The 18,660-nt window shown below is 38.1% G+C and overlaps 1 protein-coding gene across 1 annotated transcript in view; it reads right to left on the reverse strand.

Annotated features, from left to right (window-relative positions):
• EHHADH (enoyl-CoA hydratase and 3-hydroxyacyl CoA dehydrogenase) overlaps nucleotides 1–18,660 on the reverse strand; it is a 50,253-nt gene that overhangs the window by 19,225 nt on the left and 12,368 nt on the right. The window contains exons 4-5 of the mRNA XM_065876512.1: nucleotides 17,189–17,300; nucleotides 8,521–8,625 (exon numbers count right to left, since the gene is read on the reverse strand). Coding sequence (XP_065732584.1) covers nucleotides 8,521–8,625; nucleotides 17,189–17,300 — 217 coding nt within the window. The remainder of the gene's footprint in view (nucleotides 1–8,520; nucleotides 8,626–17,188; nucleotides 17,301–18,660) is intronic.

Here is an 18,660-nt window from a genome sequence, read left to right on the forward strand (position 1 = left end):
AGAGACAAGAACAGACAGTGGGGAGAGGACAGTGGGTAGAAGACAAGTGGAAGAGGAAAGGAGGCAGAGCTGTCAGTGTCGTGGCATCTGACAACAGGTGGCTGTTGCATTCTTTCCTGGGACAGAGCATAGTTGGGTTTGGGATATCTTAGAGCTGGATCTCTGTCCTTGTGACACTACCAACAGCCCCACCATGACAGGGGCTGATTCTCAACATCATAGCACACATCAGGGTTATTTGAGGAGTTTAAAAAGTTTGGATGCCCATGCCCCACTGTGAACTCAGTTAAGAATCTTTAAGGGTGGGGCCTGGGCATGAGTATTTTTAAAAAATTCAATAGTTGATTTTGAGGTATAGCCTCTGGGAGGTCCAAGAGCAGAGCATATGTCAGCCACTGTATCAAGGACAGCTGTAGCTCCTGGCAACTCTAACCTGGGCCAGAGATTGAAAAGAGATGAGAAAGAAAAAAAGGAAGAAAGTGGTCCAGGGGTTAAGACTTCGCCTTCCAATGCAGGGGGTGCGGGTTCGATCCCTGGTTGGGGAGCAAAGATCCCACGTGCCTTGAGGCCAAAAAACCAAAACATAAGACAGAAGCAATGTTGTAACAAATTCAATAAAGACTTTTTTAAAAAATGGTCCATATCAAAAAAATCTTTAAAAAAAAAAAAAAAGGAAGAAGAAAAAAACTGAATAGTGTGCAGTAATTTTAGCCAATTGGCATATTCCTAGTATTCTGGGGATACTCAGAACCTCTGAGACTACAGATGCACATTTTGGGAGCTCCCCAGAGCACTTGTTCCGACCAGCCTAGGGCCAAACTAAGCACATCCACTGGAGAGTGCTGGATCAGGGCACAACCATTAGAAGGTTTTTTCCTGTCAATTTCCTATTCCTTTTGTTCTGTGGCTGTAACTGAAGGATGCTATTATCTCAAAACTTCATTTTATTACTACAAAATATATTCAGAATTTCCACTTTGGGTCTACAGGTATGGTGCTTTCAAAGTGTATTTCTTATATAGCTGGTAGTTTTAGAGCCTTGGTAGTTTTAAAGTCACTCAGCTGTAACTACATAATAAGAGAGGCAAGTGTGAGCAGGTCAGCACCAGCATTAGCTGCCAGGAACATAGGAAAGTGAAGAACTAATTAATGATTCAAATATGCTTATAATTGAATTCTTTCCCTGACCCATTCACATTTTTTTCTTAATTCTTTGAAGTTTTCTAAGGCAGAAGTTTTAATTAAAAAAATAAAGGACTCACATGCCCAAAGGAAGAAAAGGAGGTGATTATTTTCCTCTTTCCTTTCTAGTAAACTAACAGGAAGAGATTTTCTCTGCCTAGGAAAAAGAGAGACATATGGTACAGTTTACAGAAATGGTTTCCTAAGACATAATGGACTCTCTTTTCTCTAACTCTCATAAACAATAAGCTGTCTCTCTCATAGAAGGGCTGCAAAGGACAAACAGAACAACTGCATTTTTCCAGGCTTGGTGGGGGGGGTCCCTAAAGAAGTGGGGTATATAAAAAAGAAGCCCAGTTTAGACGTGTGCTCAGGCTTCCTAGGTACGGCAGTGTCACTCTGCTTTTGTGAAACATGTTTATATAAATGTTCTCAGACAGTAAAAATAAATTACAAAGCGCAAAAGATAAAATGAAGAGAAAGACAGATGTAACCACTAAGATTTTTTTTTAAGCCATAAAATCTAAACAGATCAAGGTCTTTGGGCAGAATAAGAATCGCTAAAAATGGCTAACACAGCCCAGTGCAGTCATAGTAACAGGACCAGAGTTCATTACAGGGACAAAAACAGAGCACTGGGTTCCTGAGTTGAGGCTCCCACTTGGATGTCCCCTGTGCCCATCTTTGACTAACAGTACACATTTTCAGCTTCATGCCAGAATCATGCACGTGGGAACAAGGAGTTCTTACTCAGTTTGGGAACAAGCAGGCTGCTGGCCAAATGCAAATAAATAGCATTTTACAGGACCCTCCCCTCCCCAGTTTAGCCAAAGCAATCTGGTTTGGCCAAGTGATTTTGAATTGCTCTGCTAAATCCATTGCACTGCAGTAGTCTAAGAGGCTTCATGTAACAAAAGCATTAAGATACATGAAGCCAATTAACTTCCACAGTCAACTCTCCAGGATGCGTGTTAAGTTTATAGAGAAATTTGCAGCTACTTCCCAAATCACATTTTTAGATATATATGTTAACCTCCTACAATTCCCTCCCACCCATAACTGGCTCCAAAACTGCTGATCGCAACATTGACCATTGGAAATTTCCTTCCTTCTCAACTTCTTTATTGGATGTGGAAACTAAATAAGTGCTCTTAATATTTTCCTTTTGCTATTTTTTTAAGTCAACATTTCAGCAGTGGGGGTGGGGGTAGTGATGCGGAGTGAGAATAGGCTGAATTAATGGAATATTTTTACAAATGGAAAAAGAGAATTCAAAAATTTTACAGGTACTTTTAAAACTGAGATATAAATCACATCAGTAAAAGTCACCATTTTAAAGTTTGTTAATTCAGGAGTTTTTAGTATAATCACAAGGTGTGCAACCATACATGTATGTTTTTTAAACATGCAGAACTGATTTACTAATATCTTTAAGATAGCAAGTAGTGTTTGCATGTAAAAAGTCAAAGCTAGGAAAAGTTATCTCCATTCTCACTCTTGTTCTCTGTACATCAGTTGTTCTCAAAGTGTGGTCCCCAGAATAGAGCATCAACATCGCCTAGGAACTTGTTAGAAATGCAAATTGGGCCCCATCCCAGATGTACTAATTCAGAAAGTAATGAGTGGGGTCCTATAATCTGTGTTTTAACAGACCCTCCAAGTGATTCTGATGCACAGTAATGTTGGAGAACTGTTCCTCTAGATCAAGACAATTGCACTAGCTTCACTAGCTATAGATTTGTAAATGCACATATATTTAACATCTATATATATATATTTTTTTTTTTTTTTTTTTTTTTTTTTTTGCGGTACACGGACCTCTTACTGTTGTGGGCTCTCCCATTGCAGAGCACAGGCTCCGGACGCACAGGCTCAGCGGCCATGGCTCACGGGCCTAGCCGCTCCGCGGCATGTGGGATCTTCCTGGACCGGGGCACGAACCCGTGTCCCCTGCATCGGCAGGTGGACTCTCAACCACTGTGCCACCAGGGAAGCCCTACATCAATATATTTTAATAAAAAATATTTTATATTTATACATTCATATTTATAATAAACACCAGTACTATTTATATCATATATTTATAATAAATATCTGTACTATTTATATAATATATTTGTAAAAAATATCTATTATAAAACATAAATATACATTTTTATAATAGATTTTTGTGAAGCCTGTCCTTCAAATCAATCCATCAATTTTTTCTGCCAAATAACCACAGTCTAACAGCTATATTTAAAAGCAAACAAAGGAAAAAAAGAAAGGAAAAGCACAAGACCTCAAATGAAAATGAAATGCAAAATATGTAAGCCTAGCTAAGCTACACATTTTGTAAGATAATAAGTGTAAATGTAGATAAGATTCTCTGAGCTAGTCCTTCATTGATCCGCCCGATTTCTCTACCTTGTATCTCTAGCGTTTATCTATTACAGGGCAGCACCAAGAAATCATAGGATTCTAAACAGTGGAACTCATTTTTTTTTTTAAAGTAAAAGTTCCAGAGTTTTCCTTGGGATTCTAAACCCTAAACCTCAAAAGAGACACAGTAGAGCTGCCCAGGTTGTAGCAAGACAAAAAAAACTGGAGCCCATAGGGTCTCAGAACACGGTTTGAAATCAGCTTATTTTGTTGAAACATTTCCTTTCATTGATGAAGAAAATAAAGTCCCCAAAGCTGATTTGTTAGGGTCCATATAGCTATAGGTTAAAATTATAATCCAGGCCTCCTGACATCCAATCCTAAACCTATTTCTCTACTAGACTGTACCCCTTCCACACTGGCCAGGCATCTCTTTTTCCTTTGGATAAATTTAATGACTCAGATAATAGGAAAAAATAAACATTAAAAAAAACAAAGGTCTTCTCTACCTACCATCCAAATACAACCACTGTTAAAAATCTGTTATATCTCCTTGTTTTTTTTTTCTGTATGTAAATATGCATATGAACACACACACATTTGTGCAACTTCCTATCTGGTTGTTTTTTCTACTTAATATTACATGTAAGCATTTTCCCAAGCTCTTCAATTTCCTTTAAAAATGGAAGTTTTAATGGCTGAATGGGGTTGCTTCACTGAGATCTATCATCTTTTATGCAATTAATCCCTTAGAATTAGATATTTGAGTTGTATCCAACATTTTATAATGATAAATAAAGCTTCAGTGAGTATCACTGTATACAAATCTTTGTGTACTTCTGTGATTATTTCTCTGTGATAAATGCCTGAGAATAGAAATAATAAGTCAAAACATAAGAATAAGCTTCAATACATGATTGCCCAATTGCCGTCTAGACAGGCAGGATATACTACAAGCTGTTTAATAAGTGCTTATTTAAATTCAATCTGAGCATATTATTTTTTCTATCTTTGCTAATTTGCTTGGAAAAAATTAGTGTCTTTCAAATCATGAATGGTTTTATATTAATCACCAAGTTTAAAAAGCATTTAAGAATTAAGCGTATACTTACTATATGATCCAGCAATACTACTCTTAGGTATTTACTCAGGAGAAAGGGAAATATAATGTCTGCAAAGACTTGTATACACCCATAGTGAAAACAACCTAAATGTTCATCAACTGATAAATGAATAAACATATTGTGGTATATCCATACTATGGATTATTATTCAGTAACAAAAAAAGAATAAAAAATTAATGCATGAAAGAACATCATGAACCTCAAAAACATGCTAAGTGAGAGAAGCCAGACACAAAAGACTACATGCTATATGAAATTCTAGAAAACAAAACTATAGCAACAGAAAACAGGCCAGTGGTTGTCTGCGGCCAAGGGCAGGGGAGAGAATCTACTGAAAGAGGTATGACGATACTATTTAGGGTGATAGAACTATATCTTGATTGTGGCAGTGCTTATACAACTGTAAATGATTACAGAAATTCATCGACCTCTTCATTTAAAATGGGTGAATTTTACTGTGTGTAAATTATACCTCAAGCTGGAAAAATCAAAACAAAAGCAAAAATCATTTAAGAAATTCTGAGGGGAAAACAACTTATTTTCATTTTTGTGTATTTTCTTTAAATTTTTGTCTGTCACAGACCTACTAGAGAATGGACTTGAGGACACGGGGAGGGGGAAGGGTAAGCTGGGACAAAGTGAGAGAGTGGCATGGACATATATACACTACCGAACGTAAAATAGATAGCTAGTGGGAAGCAGCCGCATAGCACAGGGAGATCAGCTCAGTGCTTTGTGACCACCTAGAGGGGTGGGATAGGGAGGGTGGCTGGGAGGGAGACACAAGAGGGAAGAGATATGGGGACATATGTATACGTATAACTGATTCACTTTGTTATAAAGCAGAAACTAACACACCATTGTAAAGCAATTATACTCCAATAAAGATGTTTAAAAAACAACAACAAAATTTTTGTCTGTATTCATAATACTCTATGTAGCTGTAAGTATAGACTATATGTAAGTTTGTATTTAGACATTTTTATATCACAATTTTACATTTCTACAAAGTTTTCATGATTATCACTTAAAATAGTTATACATAATTGTCCAAAGCCCAGAACCATTCTCCTATCGTTAACAGGTAAATTACCAAATTTTAAAGCAAATGATTCCTCCTCAATATTTGGATGCCACCAAGTGGACAAACTGTAATATTACTTAGATTGAGTAGACCTTTTTATAAATTTAAAAAAATAACAATTTAGTGTTTAAAATTTTAATGTAAAATTAATTTTTAAAACTAAATAAATTTTAGTAATTAAAATAGATCATTTTATAAGTGTACCAGACCATGATGCTCATCTATCTCTTGTAGTAACTTAACTCTCAAATCTAATATCTCTGGAAATCAGTCAAAGAAAAGAACTTCTGTCAAAATCAGGGCCTTTACAAACTAAAACTACAGGTGTAAATGATAGACATGGGTCTCTCTTAAGCCCCAAACCAAAAACCATTCAGGGACCTACAAATGCAAATAGCCTTTGCTGTAGGCCAAATGACTTCCAACAAAACAATAAGTGCTTCCAGGAGGCACAATGAAACCAGTGATGAAACTGTGGTGAAGATTATCTGGAAAGCAGAGAAAGACAGCAGGAAACTCATTCCCCTTTGGGCAAAGCCTTGCTAACTCTCTTTACAGTCACCAGTATTTTCTCCTTACAGCTCCTGGCCTTTCCAGTTCAAGCTTTTGCTATTGAAATGAAACAGTAACTGGTTAGAGCCACAAAAAGAAAGATTATTTCAGGGAAGTGTTTGGTCCCTGCCAGGGTGGACAAAAGAAGGACTTTTTCAAAAGAAGCCTTTGAATGACACCTAGCCATTACCTACCACCAACTGAGGGAGATGAACACTCTGCCTATAGCCCAATATTCCTCCCAATTATTTTTTCTGATGCACTTTAACCCTCTCCATCTTGCTGCCAACCTCCATAAATCAAAAAGAAACATTTTTTTAAAAAAAGAAATCTAGGAATGCCACTCCAAAGAACTCTTAAAGGAATGTCATGAGTCCATAAAGTGAGAAATCAGTGAGAGAGAGAAAACGTAGCTCACTGAGACAGAACCATGGCTTCATTGTGGTAAATTATAGAGCCTGTCTTCTAATGGCTGAAATGTTTGTTTGCTTGGTTTTTCTTAAATTTTAGTTATGTTTCTTAATAGAAGATACACTCATTCAATAAAAATTCAAAAGGTACAGAAGAATAAAAAGGGACATCTACTTTTAACTGCTTCTGCTGGCTGGTCAGCCCCATTCCCAGAGGCAACCATCAATCCTCTCTTGTGAATAGTTACAGAAGTATCCTATACAGAGACAGTTACATATATACACTCTCCCTATATAAACATTCAATCCCATCCCCCCTTTCTTCTTACACAAATGTTGAACCACTGTACACAATGATGCGTTTTTCATTTAACCATACAATACATCGTGGCATTCATACCATGTCAATACATAGAGTTTCTCATTCATTTTAAAACTGTATTTGCAAATGAAGCAACGGACAAAAGACTAATCTCCAAAATATACAAATAGGTCATGGAGCTCAATATCAAAAAAACGACCCGATTAAAAACTGCACAGAAGACCTAAATAGACATTTCACTAAAGAAGACATGCAGGGCTTCCCTGGTGGCGCAGTGGTTGAGAGTCCGCCTGCCGATGCAGGGGACGCGGGTTCGTGCCCCGGTCTGGGAAGATCCCACATGCCACGGAGCGGCTGGGCCTGTGAGCCATGGCCGCTGAGCCTGTGTGTCCGGAGCCTGTGCTCCGCAACGGGAGAGGCCACAGCAGTGGGGGGCCCGCGTACCACAAAAAAAAAAAAAAGAAGACATGCAGATGGCCAAGAGGCACATGAAAAGATGCTCAACATCACTGATTATTAGAGAAATGCAAATCAAAACTACAATGAGGTATCACCTCACACCAGTCAGAATGGCCATCATCAAAAAATCTACAAACAATAAATGCTGGAGAAGGTGTGGAGAAAAGGGAACCCTTTTGCACTGTTGGTGGGAATGTAAATTGATACAGACACTGTATCAACCTCCAGTATGGAGGTTCCTTAAACAACTAAAAATAGAACTACCATATGACCCAGCAATCCCACTCCTGGACATATACCCTGAGAAAACCATAATTCAAAAAGGACACATGTTACCAAATGTTCATTGCAGCACTATTTACAATAGCCAGGACATGGAAACAACCTAAATGTCCAACGACAGATGAATGGATAAAGAAGATGTCGTACACGTACACAATGGAATATTTCTCAGCCATAAAAAGGAACGAAACTGGGTCATTTGTAGAGATGTGGAGTCTTGTCATACAGAGTGAAGTAAGCCAGAAAAAGAAAAACAAATATTGTATACTAACGCATGTATGTGGAATCTAGAAAAATGGTACAGATGAACCTATTTGCAGGGAAGGAATAGAGACGTAGATGTAGAGAATGGACATGTGGACACAGAGAGGGAAGGAGAGGGTGGGACGTATTGGGAGATTAGGGTTGATATATACACTACCATGCATAAAATAGATAGCTAGTGGGAACATGCTATAAAGCACAGGAAGCTCAGCTAGGTGCTCTGTGACGACCTAGATGGGTGGGGTGGTGGGGGGGCAGGGAGCGAGGTTCAAGAGGGAGGAGATATAGGTATACATATAGCTGATTCACTTCATTGAACAGCAGAAACGAACACAACATTGTAAAGTAATTATACTCCAATTAAAAAAAACTGTATCATATTCTATTTGGATGTGCCATAAAATATTTAAGGAGTTCCTTATTAAGATGGATGTTTAACTTGTTTCCAATTTGTGCTAGTTTTATTATTATCTTCTTTACCTGAAACTCTCTGGGCAAATTTGATTGCTTCTTCAACCGGATCTGAGTTCACAATTTTATCTAGAATACCCAGCTTAAGAGCTTCATTTGCCGAAATGTGTCTTCCTAAAAGAAAAAAAAATAAAACAAATCAAAGAACAATGTGAGATTAAACCAAAAACATCACTCTCTCTAGTAGGAAAATTCACTTGTCCTGGGTATAAACATCTGTTACTAAATAAACAAGCACCACGCTGACTGTTACAGTGGAAAGATTACTGCAGAGGTAACCAGAAAATTTGGATTCAAGTTCCAGCTCTACCTGGCACTATTTGTGTGAACTGTACTAGGACCACAATTTCTTCGTTGGTGAATGGCAAAAATTATGCTTACCTCGGTAATTCTGAGTATTAAGTGAAAATAATACATTTTCCTTCTATAAATCTCTATTAGAAGCACTTTATGAACTATAAATCTATAATAATAATGTGGATTTATTGTTTGATAATAATAGAGATAAAAAAATAACAGAGGTAGTAGCAGCACAGCAATAGCAATACTATCTGTTCTTATACTAGCATACACCATGGGCTGCCATTGATTACGAACTGAGCTCAAACACAAATATAGTTGGATAGACAGGGGAGAAGAATTATTAAGTTGATATCACATAAGTTATAATCAAAATTTCACAGGAAAAGTGGGGTGGACCTCTGCCATTTTTTGGCTACCCAGCATCTCGACCCTCCCTTAGTTTGTGGAATTGCTAATGTGTGAGCTTTGGAGCTAAAAAGGAAGCTAAAAAAGAAGCAGAGATGATCAGACAATTGTTCCTTCAGACCTGGCACTACGGTGTGTCCCATGATCCCAAGCTTAGCAAACTGAGTGCTCAACTGAGGGTTTTTAGCTGGAGTGAGTAACATTAAGGAACAGCAACAGCGTAAATCTCAGTGCACAGGTGGTGACATCTAGTGTCTGGTGGTGGTGATGCCAGGAGCATCTACCATCCACTAGTGACACTGGCAGCCTCTGGTATAGACTGGAAGCTCTAGGAGGTTACAGAAGTTTGATGAGGGTTTGCATTACTCCCACGTTCTCCAGCAGGCATAGATACGTAATTTGATCTGCACACTCTGAAGCAGGAGGTTAAGGGATATAAGCTTCCCTCACCACAGGAGCAGGAGAGAGACAGCGACACATTGCTTGCTTGTTTACCAGCACCATCTGGGCTTCTGAAGAGCAATCACCAAGTCAGTCTTGGTGGCAACAACTCCATGGTCTTTGCTGCTCTTACAGAGTGTTGGTGGTTGCCATCTCTGAGACAAACCCTCCATTCCCAGTTTTAGTGCTTCGGAGAGCTACCAATGGCTTTTCTTGATCAGATTGACAATTCAATGATTTTGGGCAGGGGTCACTCTGTAACAGCAATATTTGGGCAGTTTTCTGGAAATGCCTTTGAAAACAGTCTTCCAGATCTCCGCCTGGGGTGAGGAGGGCAGTGGAGGGTGGGCAAGTGGCTTCAAGGGTGAAGTCTCCTCTGTACAAAATCACTTGAGTGAGGGGTGAGTAAATCAGACTCTCTAGGTTAAGGGGCCCAAAGGGACACGGAATGGAATATGAAAACCTGGGTACTAAAAGGATCTTTGGGGCAACTGAGCAGGGGAAACATGAGATGTCCACAGGATGAACTGAAAATTCCGTTAGCTGTAATGTTTTCTTCTGACCTGGATTTCACAAAAGTTGGAAGGACCACTACTGTTCTTACGGAGTCAATGAGATTTCAGGTACTTTTATTCTGTTTCAAGGACCTGAAGACACAGCTCTGTATATCCAACCCAAATCCTCATGCTGAGATTTAAACTTGTTCTTTCTTGTGCTTTCTTGTTCTTTCTTGTGAGTGTAGATAATAACCACTGTCCAATCTAATAAAAGCCCTCCCTAGATCTACTATAAAGAGACTGGGGCAACTGAAGTTGAGACTTCTCCAAGCCAGGTAATCTCAATTCTTTCCAATTTTCTTTGTGGCTTCTTTTCCAAGCTTTAGAAAAAAATTTCTACATGGAATCCTTTCCAGATGCCATTTTAAAGTCCCCTTAAAATTGTACAGACTACTTAAAAAGATAGGTGTTCAACAAAGATGTTAAAAAATAAAATAAAATAAAAAGTTAGGTGTATGATTCCAATGTTAGCTTTCTTCTAATTCACTGTGACCTTCTCTATGCAAATCAAAATCTATCATATTCTTACTATTTTTACCTCTTTTCTTCATCATGTTAATAATAGTGATATTTCTATAAGCAGCAGTGCTTTGAAAAAGGTGAATCTTAGTTCACTTTATTTCTTTTTGTCAAAGAAGCCAGATTCCTTCCTGATTTCCTCCAAGATATTCTTGCCTTTCAGGCTTAATACTGAAAGCAGGAACACACAATTCCTCAATATTCCCCCACATGCTTTAATTTCTATAAACCTTAGAATTTACAGACTCATTTCACACTATTATGATTTCCCCCTATAATATATATATTTTTTGTTTTTTTTTTTTTTTGGTTTTTTTGGGGGTTTTTGGGGGGTTTTTTTTGCGGTACGCGGGCCTCTCACTGTTATGGCCTCTCCCATTGCAGAGCACAGGCTCCGGATGTGCAGGCTCAGCGGCCATGGCTCACGGGCCCAGCCTATCCGTGGCATGTGGGATCCTCCCGCACCGGGGCACGAACCCGCGTCCCTGCATCAGCAGGCGGACTCTAAACCACTGCGCCACCAGGGAAGCCCTCCCCCTATATTTTATGCTGCTTTGCTTCCTTTCTATTTTGTCTTTTGCAGAATTAACCCTCTCATGTGCTTTGAATTTCTGTAGTATGTTGGGTTGATTGTAAGCATCCTCTTATGAATTCTGCATTAGGTACTTAAAATAGTTCACATTCTTAAAAGTGTACTTATCATACCACTGTAAATTAAAGCAATTTCTAATCTAATTTATTGAAGACAAGAAATTTAGTTTTTAACTCCCTTTTCATGCTCTAAAGAATTTATAACATCTCCCCATTTAAAGGGGGAAAAAGCCATTTTAGGCTTTAGTCTAATTATATATTAGTAACTGTATAAATTTTACACTAGTAATTATATATTAGTAATAATATAGACTCATTATTTTCTAATTTGGACCATGTATGCACTGTTTTGTATTGTGGTTTCTGTGTCAAAACATAAGTGTATTGGGGCTTCCCTGGTGGTGCAGTGGATAAGAATCCGCCTGCCAATTCAGGGGACAAGGGTTCGAGCCCTGGTCCGGGAAGATCCCACATGCCACAGAGGAACTAAGCCCCTGCACCACAACTGTTGAGCCTGTGCTCTAGAGCCCGAGAGCCACTACTACTGAGCCCGTGAGCCACAACTACTGAGCATGCGTGTCTAGAGCCTGTGCTCTGCAACAACAGAAGCCATCACAATGAGAAACCCGCACACCACAACTAAGGGTAGCTCCTGCTCGCTGCAACTAGAGAAAATCCCACACACAGCAACGAAGACCCAATGTAGCCAAAAATAAACAAAATTAATTAAATAAATTTATTTTGTTTTAAAGTGTATTGATTAGCAGTTCTCAAATTTTTTAGTCTTGGGACCCCTTTGCACTCTTAAAAATTATGGAATACGCCAAAGAGCTTTTTTTTATATGGGTTATTTCTATTAATATTTACTATATTAGAAATTATAACTGAGAACTTTAAAAATGTATCTTTATTAAATCACTTTAAAATAACCATGATAAGCCTATTACATATTAACATAAATAATTTTTTATGCAAAATAACTCTATTTTCAAAATTTTAAAAATTTAGTGAGGAGTGTTGTTTTATATTTTTGCAAATTTCTTTAATGTCTGGCTTAATAGAAGACAGTTGGATTCTCATTTCTGCTTCTGCATTCAATCTGTTTTGATACCACATGGCATACAATAACCTCTGGAAAATTCCACTGTATATATGTAAGCGAATGAGAGTGGAAAAGGCAAGCAATATCTTATTATTATGAAAATGGTTCTGACTCCATGGACCCCACCCCCACCCCCTGCCCCCCCATACACAATAGTCTTAGGTACACCTAGGAGTTCCTGGGCTGCACTTTAAGAACTCCTGATTTAGACCACATTTAAGACTGTATAGCATCTTAGTATACAAATGTTCCATACGTTGAGAATTTATTTGTGGCTGAAGTGATTTTAGCTGTTTCAAGAGTAACCTTTTGTTGTGTTTTGTTTTTATCCTTTGGAAGCTTGCAGGAGTCTATTTCGTGGAAATTTAAAATCTTTATCAAAATACAAGGCATTGACATCTCATCAGTTTTTCCAGGAAAATGAGGTGCTTACTAAAGTACAATCTCTGATTCCTTTATGTATCTGAAGAGATTCTTCTATTTTTCCTATGGTTATTGCTTCTCCCCCTGTCGCTTTGTGCTCTGGGAGCTTTTATTATTCATAGCAGAGGCCTCTATTATAGACCTCTCATGTCTGCTGCCTTCATTTACATTTTCTGTATTTTTTTTAGAAATTCTTCTGAATTCTATAAACGTGTCTCTATCCTCTATGTTGCTGATTCAGTAGTCTGTTCTATTGCATCTTTTTTTTTATTGCTTCAAAGTTATTTTGGCTAATGTTTTGATTTTAAACAGCGTGTTCTTATTTAATAAATAAAATATTTTCTTTTCTAATTTAGAATATTGTGAGTTTTCTAAGATTTTTTGTTGCCTTTAATCTGTTTCAACAGACTCACATTTATGTTTCATTTTTCTAATGACACAGAATATTTTCATAGGTTGTTTTTTTTTTTTTTGGTCTGTTTTGTTTGTCTTAGTCATGAAATAATATTTGCTGATATTTATTATTGCTGACTGGGAGCCCTGGGTATTAAAACTCACCCTTAACATCTTGTTCGAGTATAGAGAAAACCCACATGGACCTAACTAAATCTGAAAGACTGGCAGGATAAAGATGCCATTCGCAGCTTCTTCCCCAGTACCCTGGGTGGCAAGAGGTACCTCATCAAAGACTAGAGTCTGAGGGCATCCCTGTCCTGGGAAAGATCATAAAGTAACTATGGGGCTGAGACAAAGCTCTATGAGAATAGAGAAGAGGCTTTCTATGCTGTTCAGTGAAAAAGAAAGACGGGACCTAGAAAATAACAGCAGAAGGAACATCAGGGCACTGTGGTTTTCATCATTTGATTGGACAGAGAACATCAGGGAATGAACTGCATTGTGCCCAAGTGTGTGTTTTGTGGTTACTGCTAAAGATTCAGTTGTTTTCAGGTGGCATTTTAAGGGAATTGTGGAGAAGCAGTGGTTGTTGTAATTGTTCCACTTTCCAGAATTATCTCTCTTATGGCTTTCAGAAGAGCAGAAAAGGTTAGCTATTTATTAATTTAATCTAAATTTATTTACTTATTAATTTCCTATGGGGGCAGTGCCTATAGAGCTGGTATTTTTCTTCATTAACATCAGTAGGGAATCTTCAACTTTCAGTAACAGTTTTTTAGCATCCCTTCTTAGGAAAAAAAATGTTTTCCAGAAGCAAGAGTCTTAATATCATCATTATTAATGGCTACTGTATTCGTTTCCTATACAGATTACCACAAACATTGCATCTGAAAACAACACATATTTATTATCTTAGTTTAGGAGTCAGAAATCTAAAATAGGTCAGCAGAATTGTGCTCCTTCTGGAGGCTCTGAGAGAGAATCTGTTCCTGGGCTTTTCTAGCCTCTAGAGGCTGCCTACATTTCTTCTTCTCTTCCTCCATCTTCAAAGCCAGCTGTGTATCATCTTCTCTCCCTCCTGCCTTCCTCTTCTAAGGATGCTTGTGATAAATTGTGCCTACCTAGACAATCTAGAATAATCTCCCATCTTGAGATCCTTAATTTAATCACACCTGCAAGGTCCCTTTCGAATGTAAGGTAATATATTCACAGGTTCTAGGTATTAGGACATGGACATCTTGGAGAGAGGCATTATTATGCCTACCACAGTTACCATTTATAAAATGTCTCCTCTGTAACAGGTACTATACCAGAAGCAAGTCATGTAATTTCATTATTCCTTACACAACTACGTGGTTGTTTTACTGATGAGAAAATGAAGACTGAGAGAAGTTCAGACAATCTCCCTTCTAAATTTCAGGCCAGTCTATCCAACTGTCTATCTGACACCTCAAGTTGGATGTCAAACCTTAACATGTCCAAAACTAAGCCCTTGTGATTCCTCCCTACAACCTGCTCTACCAGCAGAATTCCCCTTTTCTCAATAATGGCGCCATCCTTCCAGCTGTTGAGGCCATTAGAATCATCATTTTCTCTCCCCTTTCCCTCACCTCTCACATTTGGTCTGTCACAAAATCCTGTTGGCTCAAAATATATCCAGAATTTGACCATGTCTCTCCATTTACATTGTTACCACTCAGGTCTAACCTCCCGTCATGGCTCCCTTGGATTATTAAAGCAGGCTTCTAATCAGTCTTCCTATTTCTGGCCTTACCTCCAATTAATATATTTTCAGTAGCCAGGGTGATCTTTTAAAAAACATAAGTGACAGCATGTTTGTTAGTTTTCTGCTCAAAACACTCTAACGCCTTTCTACCTCATTCAGAAGAAAAGCCAAAGTTCTCTCTATAATCTTCAAGTCCCTACCTGATGTGACTTCACCCCCTACTACTCTTCCCCTTACTCATCTTACTCTAGCTTCATTGACCTTCTTGCTGTTCTTTGAAATTTCCAAGTATGCCCCTACCTCAGGGCTTGGTATTGGCTATTTTCTCTGTGTGGAATATCTTCCTCCAGATATTGGCATAACAAGCTTCCTCCATCCTTCAGGTATTCACTCACATTCATTTTGTAGGAAAGCCTTTCCCAACTATCCTACCTAAAATATTACCCAACCCCCAGCCCTATCATTTTACATTTCCCGTTTCTGCTTTATGTTTTCTCCTTAGCACTGATCTCCATCTAACATACCATGTATACTACTTACATAATAGGTAGGCATGGAGTTTAAGAAGAGTATACAGTGTGGTAGCTGGTCTACAAAGTGACCTGCCATGTGTTTGACCTCTAGGTATTCAAGTTCCCCTCCCAAGTTGGATAGGGAAGACTTGTATAATCAATAGAATAGCTCAGAAAAGATGGCACATGACTCCAAAGCTAGGTCATAAAAGACATTGCAGTCTTTGCCTTGCTCTCTCTTGGATCACTCACTCTAGAGGAAGCCAGCTTCCATGCTGTGAGGGTATGCAGGTAGCTCTAGAGAGAGGTCCATGTGGAGAGGAAATGAAGCCTCCTGCCAACAGTCAGCAGCAGCCATCCATGTGAGTGCATCATCTTGGAAGTAGATCTTGGAAGTAGATCCTCCAGCCCCAGTCAAGTTTTCAGATGACTGTGGCCCCAGTCAGTATCTTGACTGCAACTTCATGAGAAACCTTGAGCTAGAACCCAACTAAGCTGTTCCCAAATTCCTGACCCACAGAAACAAGGGAAGAAAAACACTGCCAATCAAACCACAACTCACAATGAATGTAAGAGGCGTCCTGATTTCAAAGATGTGGAAAACACTGTGCATTTTTGAATTGATAATTATTGTTATTGTTGTTGTTTTCTGTATATAATATCCATAAGGGCAGGAGTTTTTGTAGGTTTGATTTACCTCTATAGTCCCACTGCCTACAACAGGGCCCAGCACATGAGAAAAAATTAAACAGCTGCTGTATGAGTGAGCAAAAATTAATTTGTACAAGGCATATTGTTTATATGTGGTACAGCTGGGATTCAAGCTCAGGTCTTTGATTCTAAAGATTGTGCTCTTTTTATTGCCCATTCTTTGGGATATAGTCTATTACTAAGATCCTCATCTTATTTTTACTCAATCCTCCTCTTTCACTAAAGTCAGATATGGGAATAATAACATATAGCTAACACTTTTTACCATGTCTAGGACTGTTCTAAGCACATTGTATGCATTAAGGTGTCTAATCTTCACCACACCACCATATGGTAGGTGCTATTGTCATAAACATTTATGAGGAAACTAAGGCACAGAGAGGTAAAGTGTCTGGCCCAAGGCCTCATTAGTTCCACCTGTTTGGAGTAAATAGTTATGTATGTTCTTTCATCCAACCTCACTTTGACTGGCAATATCTTTCTATGTCTTATCATATTTGGTAAATTCAGGGTCTCTAGATGATTTCTAGTGTTGCATTGTTCACATTCCCTATTGAAAGAGAAAACTTCTATTTGAAGCTAACACCTTATCACCTGGGAAATGAAAAATGCAGTCATTTCCAAACTAAAATTTGAAATCTTTCCTTGGAAATTCTGGTTTTAATTCTTGTTTATATTATAATTTCTAAATTAGATCTGAATATAATGCACCCTATGTGAAACCAGTGTCTATGAGTAGACACTTAAATGTGATTAGGGCTTTGTATATACTTTCATTTAGAAAGCACTCACATTTGCTCTTCATGGTAACTTTTGAGAAGCTCTCAGAAAAGGCATTCTTTACATTTAAAGATGAGAAAATTGACATCAAAGAAGTTAAAGTATCCTCTTAAAATTACATGGGTAGGGAATGGTCAAGCCAGAATGTTTCTAAATCCTAGTCCAGTTCCTCACATTGAACTAGACAGACATTGGCAGGGTTAGTACTGACCTGAGGTAATTAAGTCAAGTGCAGCAGGAACTCCAATAAGTCTGGGGAGAAGCTGGGTTCCTCTTGCACCAGGAAGGAGTCCTAGTGTGACCTCTGGGAAGCCAACTTGAGCCTATCGAAGATTGAAGGCATAAAGGTCATTAGAATGAGATGATATATTCAGAGTCAAGGCAAGCATTCCCCTGGGTTTCTCACATCCTCAAAAACATTGCTGCATAGAATTCAGTGAGAGTTTCTACAGAGAAAATTAGTGCACACCCTCTCCTTTAATTAATAGCATAAATAGAGCTGTGTCATCCCTAAGTCTTCATGTTGAAACACATCCCCAGCTTCTTACACAATTCTTCTCTGACTCTATTATTCACAGAATGGGAAAAAATAGTTGCTAATAATATATGTGGAATATATAAAGAACTTTTATAACTCAATAATAAAAAGACAAATGATCCAATTCAAATGGGCAAAGCATCTGAATAGACATTACTCCAAAAATATACAAATGGCCAATAAGCACATGAAAAGATGCTCAATATCATTAGCCATCAGGGAAATGCAAATCAAAACTACAAGGTACCACTTCATGCCCACTATGATGGCTATAATAAAAAAGACATACAATAACAAGTTTTAGAGAGTATGTAGAGCATACAAAACCCTCATACATTGCTGGTGAGAACATAAAATGATGCAGTCACTTTGGAAAACAGTTTGGCAGTTTCTCAAAGGTTAACCATAGAGTTATCATATGACCCAGCAATTCCACTCCTCTATATATACCCAAAAGAAATGAAAACATGCCCACAAAAAACACTTGTGCAAAAATTTTCATAGCATCATTGTTCATAAATCCAAGAAAGAAGAAACAATCCAAATGTCCATCAAGTAATGAATGAATAAAGAAAATGTGGTATATCCATAAAAAGAAATATTCAGCCATGGAAAGGAATAAAATACTAATGACATGTTACAACACAGGTGAACCTTGAAAACAATCCTAAGTGGAAAAAACCAGACACAAAAGACAACATATTGTATGTTTTCACTTACATGAAGTGTCTAGAATAGGCAAATCCATATAGACAGAAAGTAGATTAGTAATTGCTAGGACTGGGGGAGAGGGAAATGATGGTTTACTCCTAAAAGGTGTGAAGTTTCTTTTGAGGGTGATGAAATATCCTAAAATCAACTGTGGTAATGATTGCATAACTCTGTGAATACACTAATATACCGCTGGACTGTACACTTTAAATGAGTGAATTATATGGTATATGAATTATATCTCAATGAAGCTATTATAAAAAGAGAAAGAAAGAAAGGGAGGAAGAAAGGAAGCGAGGAAGAAAGGAAGGGAGGAAGAAAGGAAGAAAGTCAGGCAGCAACCTCAGTCCAGATGAGAGGGTGAGATTGAGACCTTAATCACATGTCTCTCTTGGCCTTAAAAGTGGCCAAAGCTCTGTTAGGCATTTTCCAGG

Source organism: Phocoena phocoena, chromosome 4 (assembly GCF_963924675.1).
Source record: "Phocoena phocoena chromosome 4, mPhoPho1.1, whole genome shotgun sequence".
Lineage (NCBI taxonomy): Eukaryota > Metazoa > Chordata > Mammalia > Artiodactyla > Phocoenidae > Phocoena > Phocoena phocoena.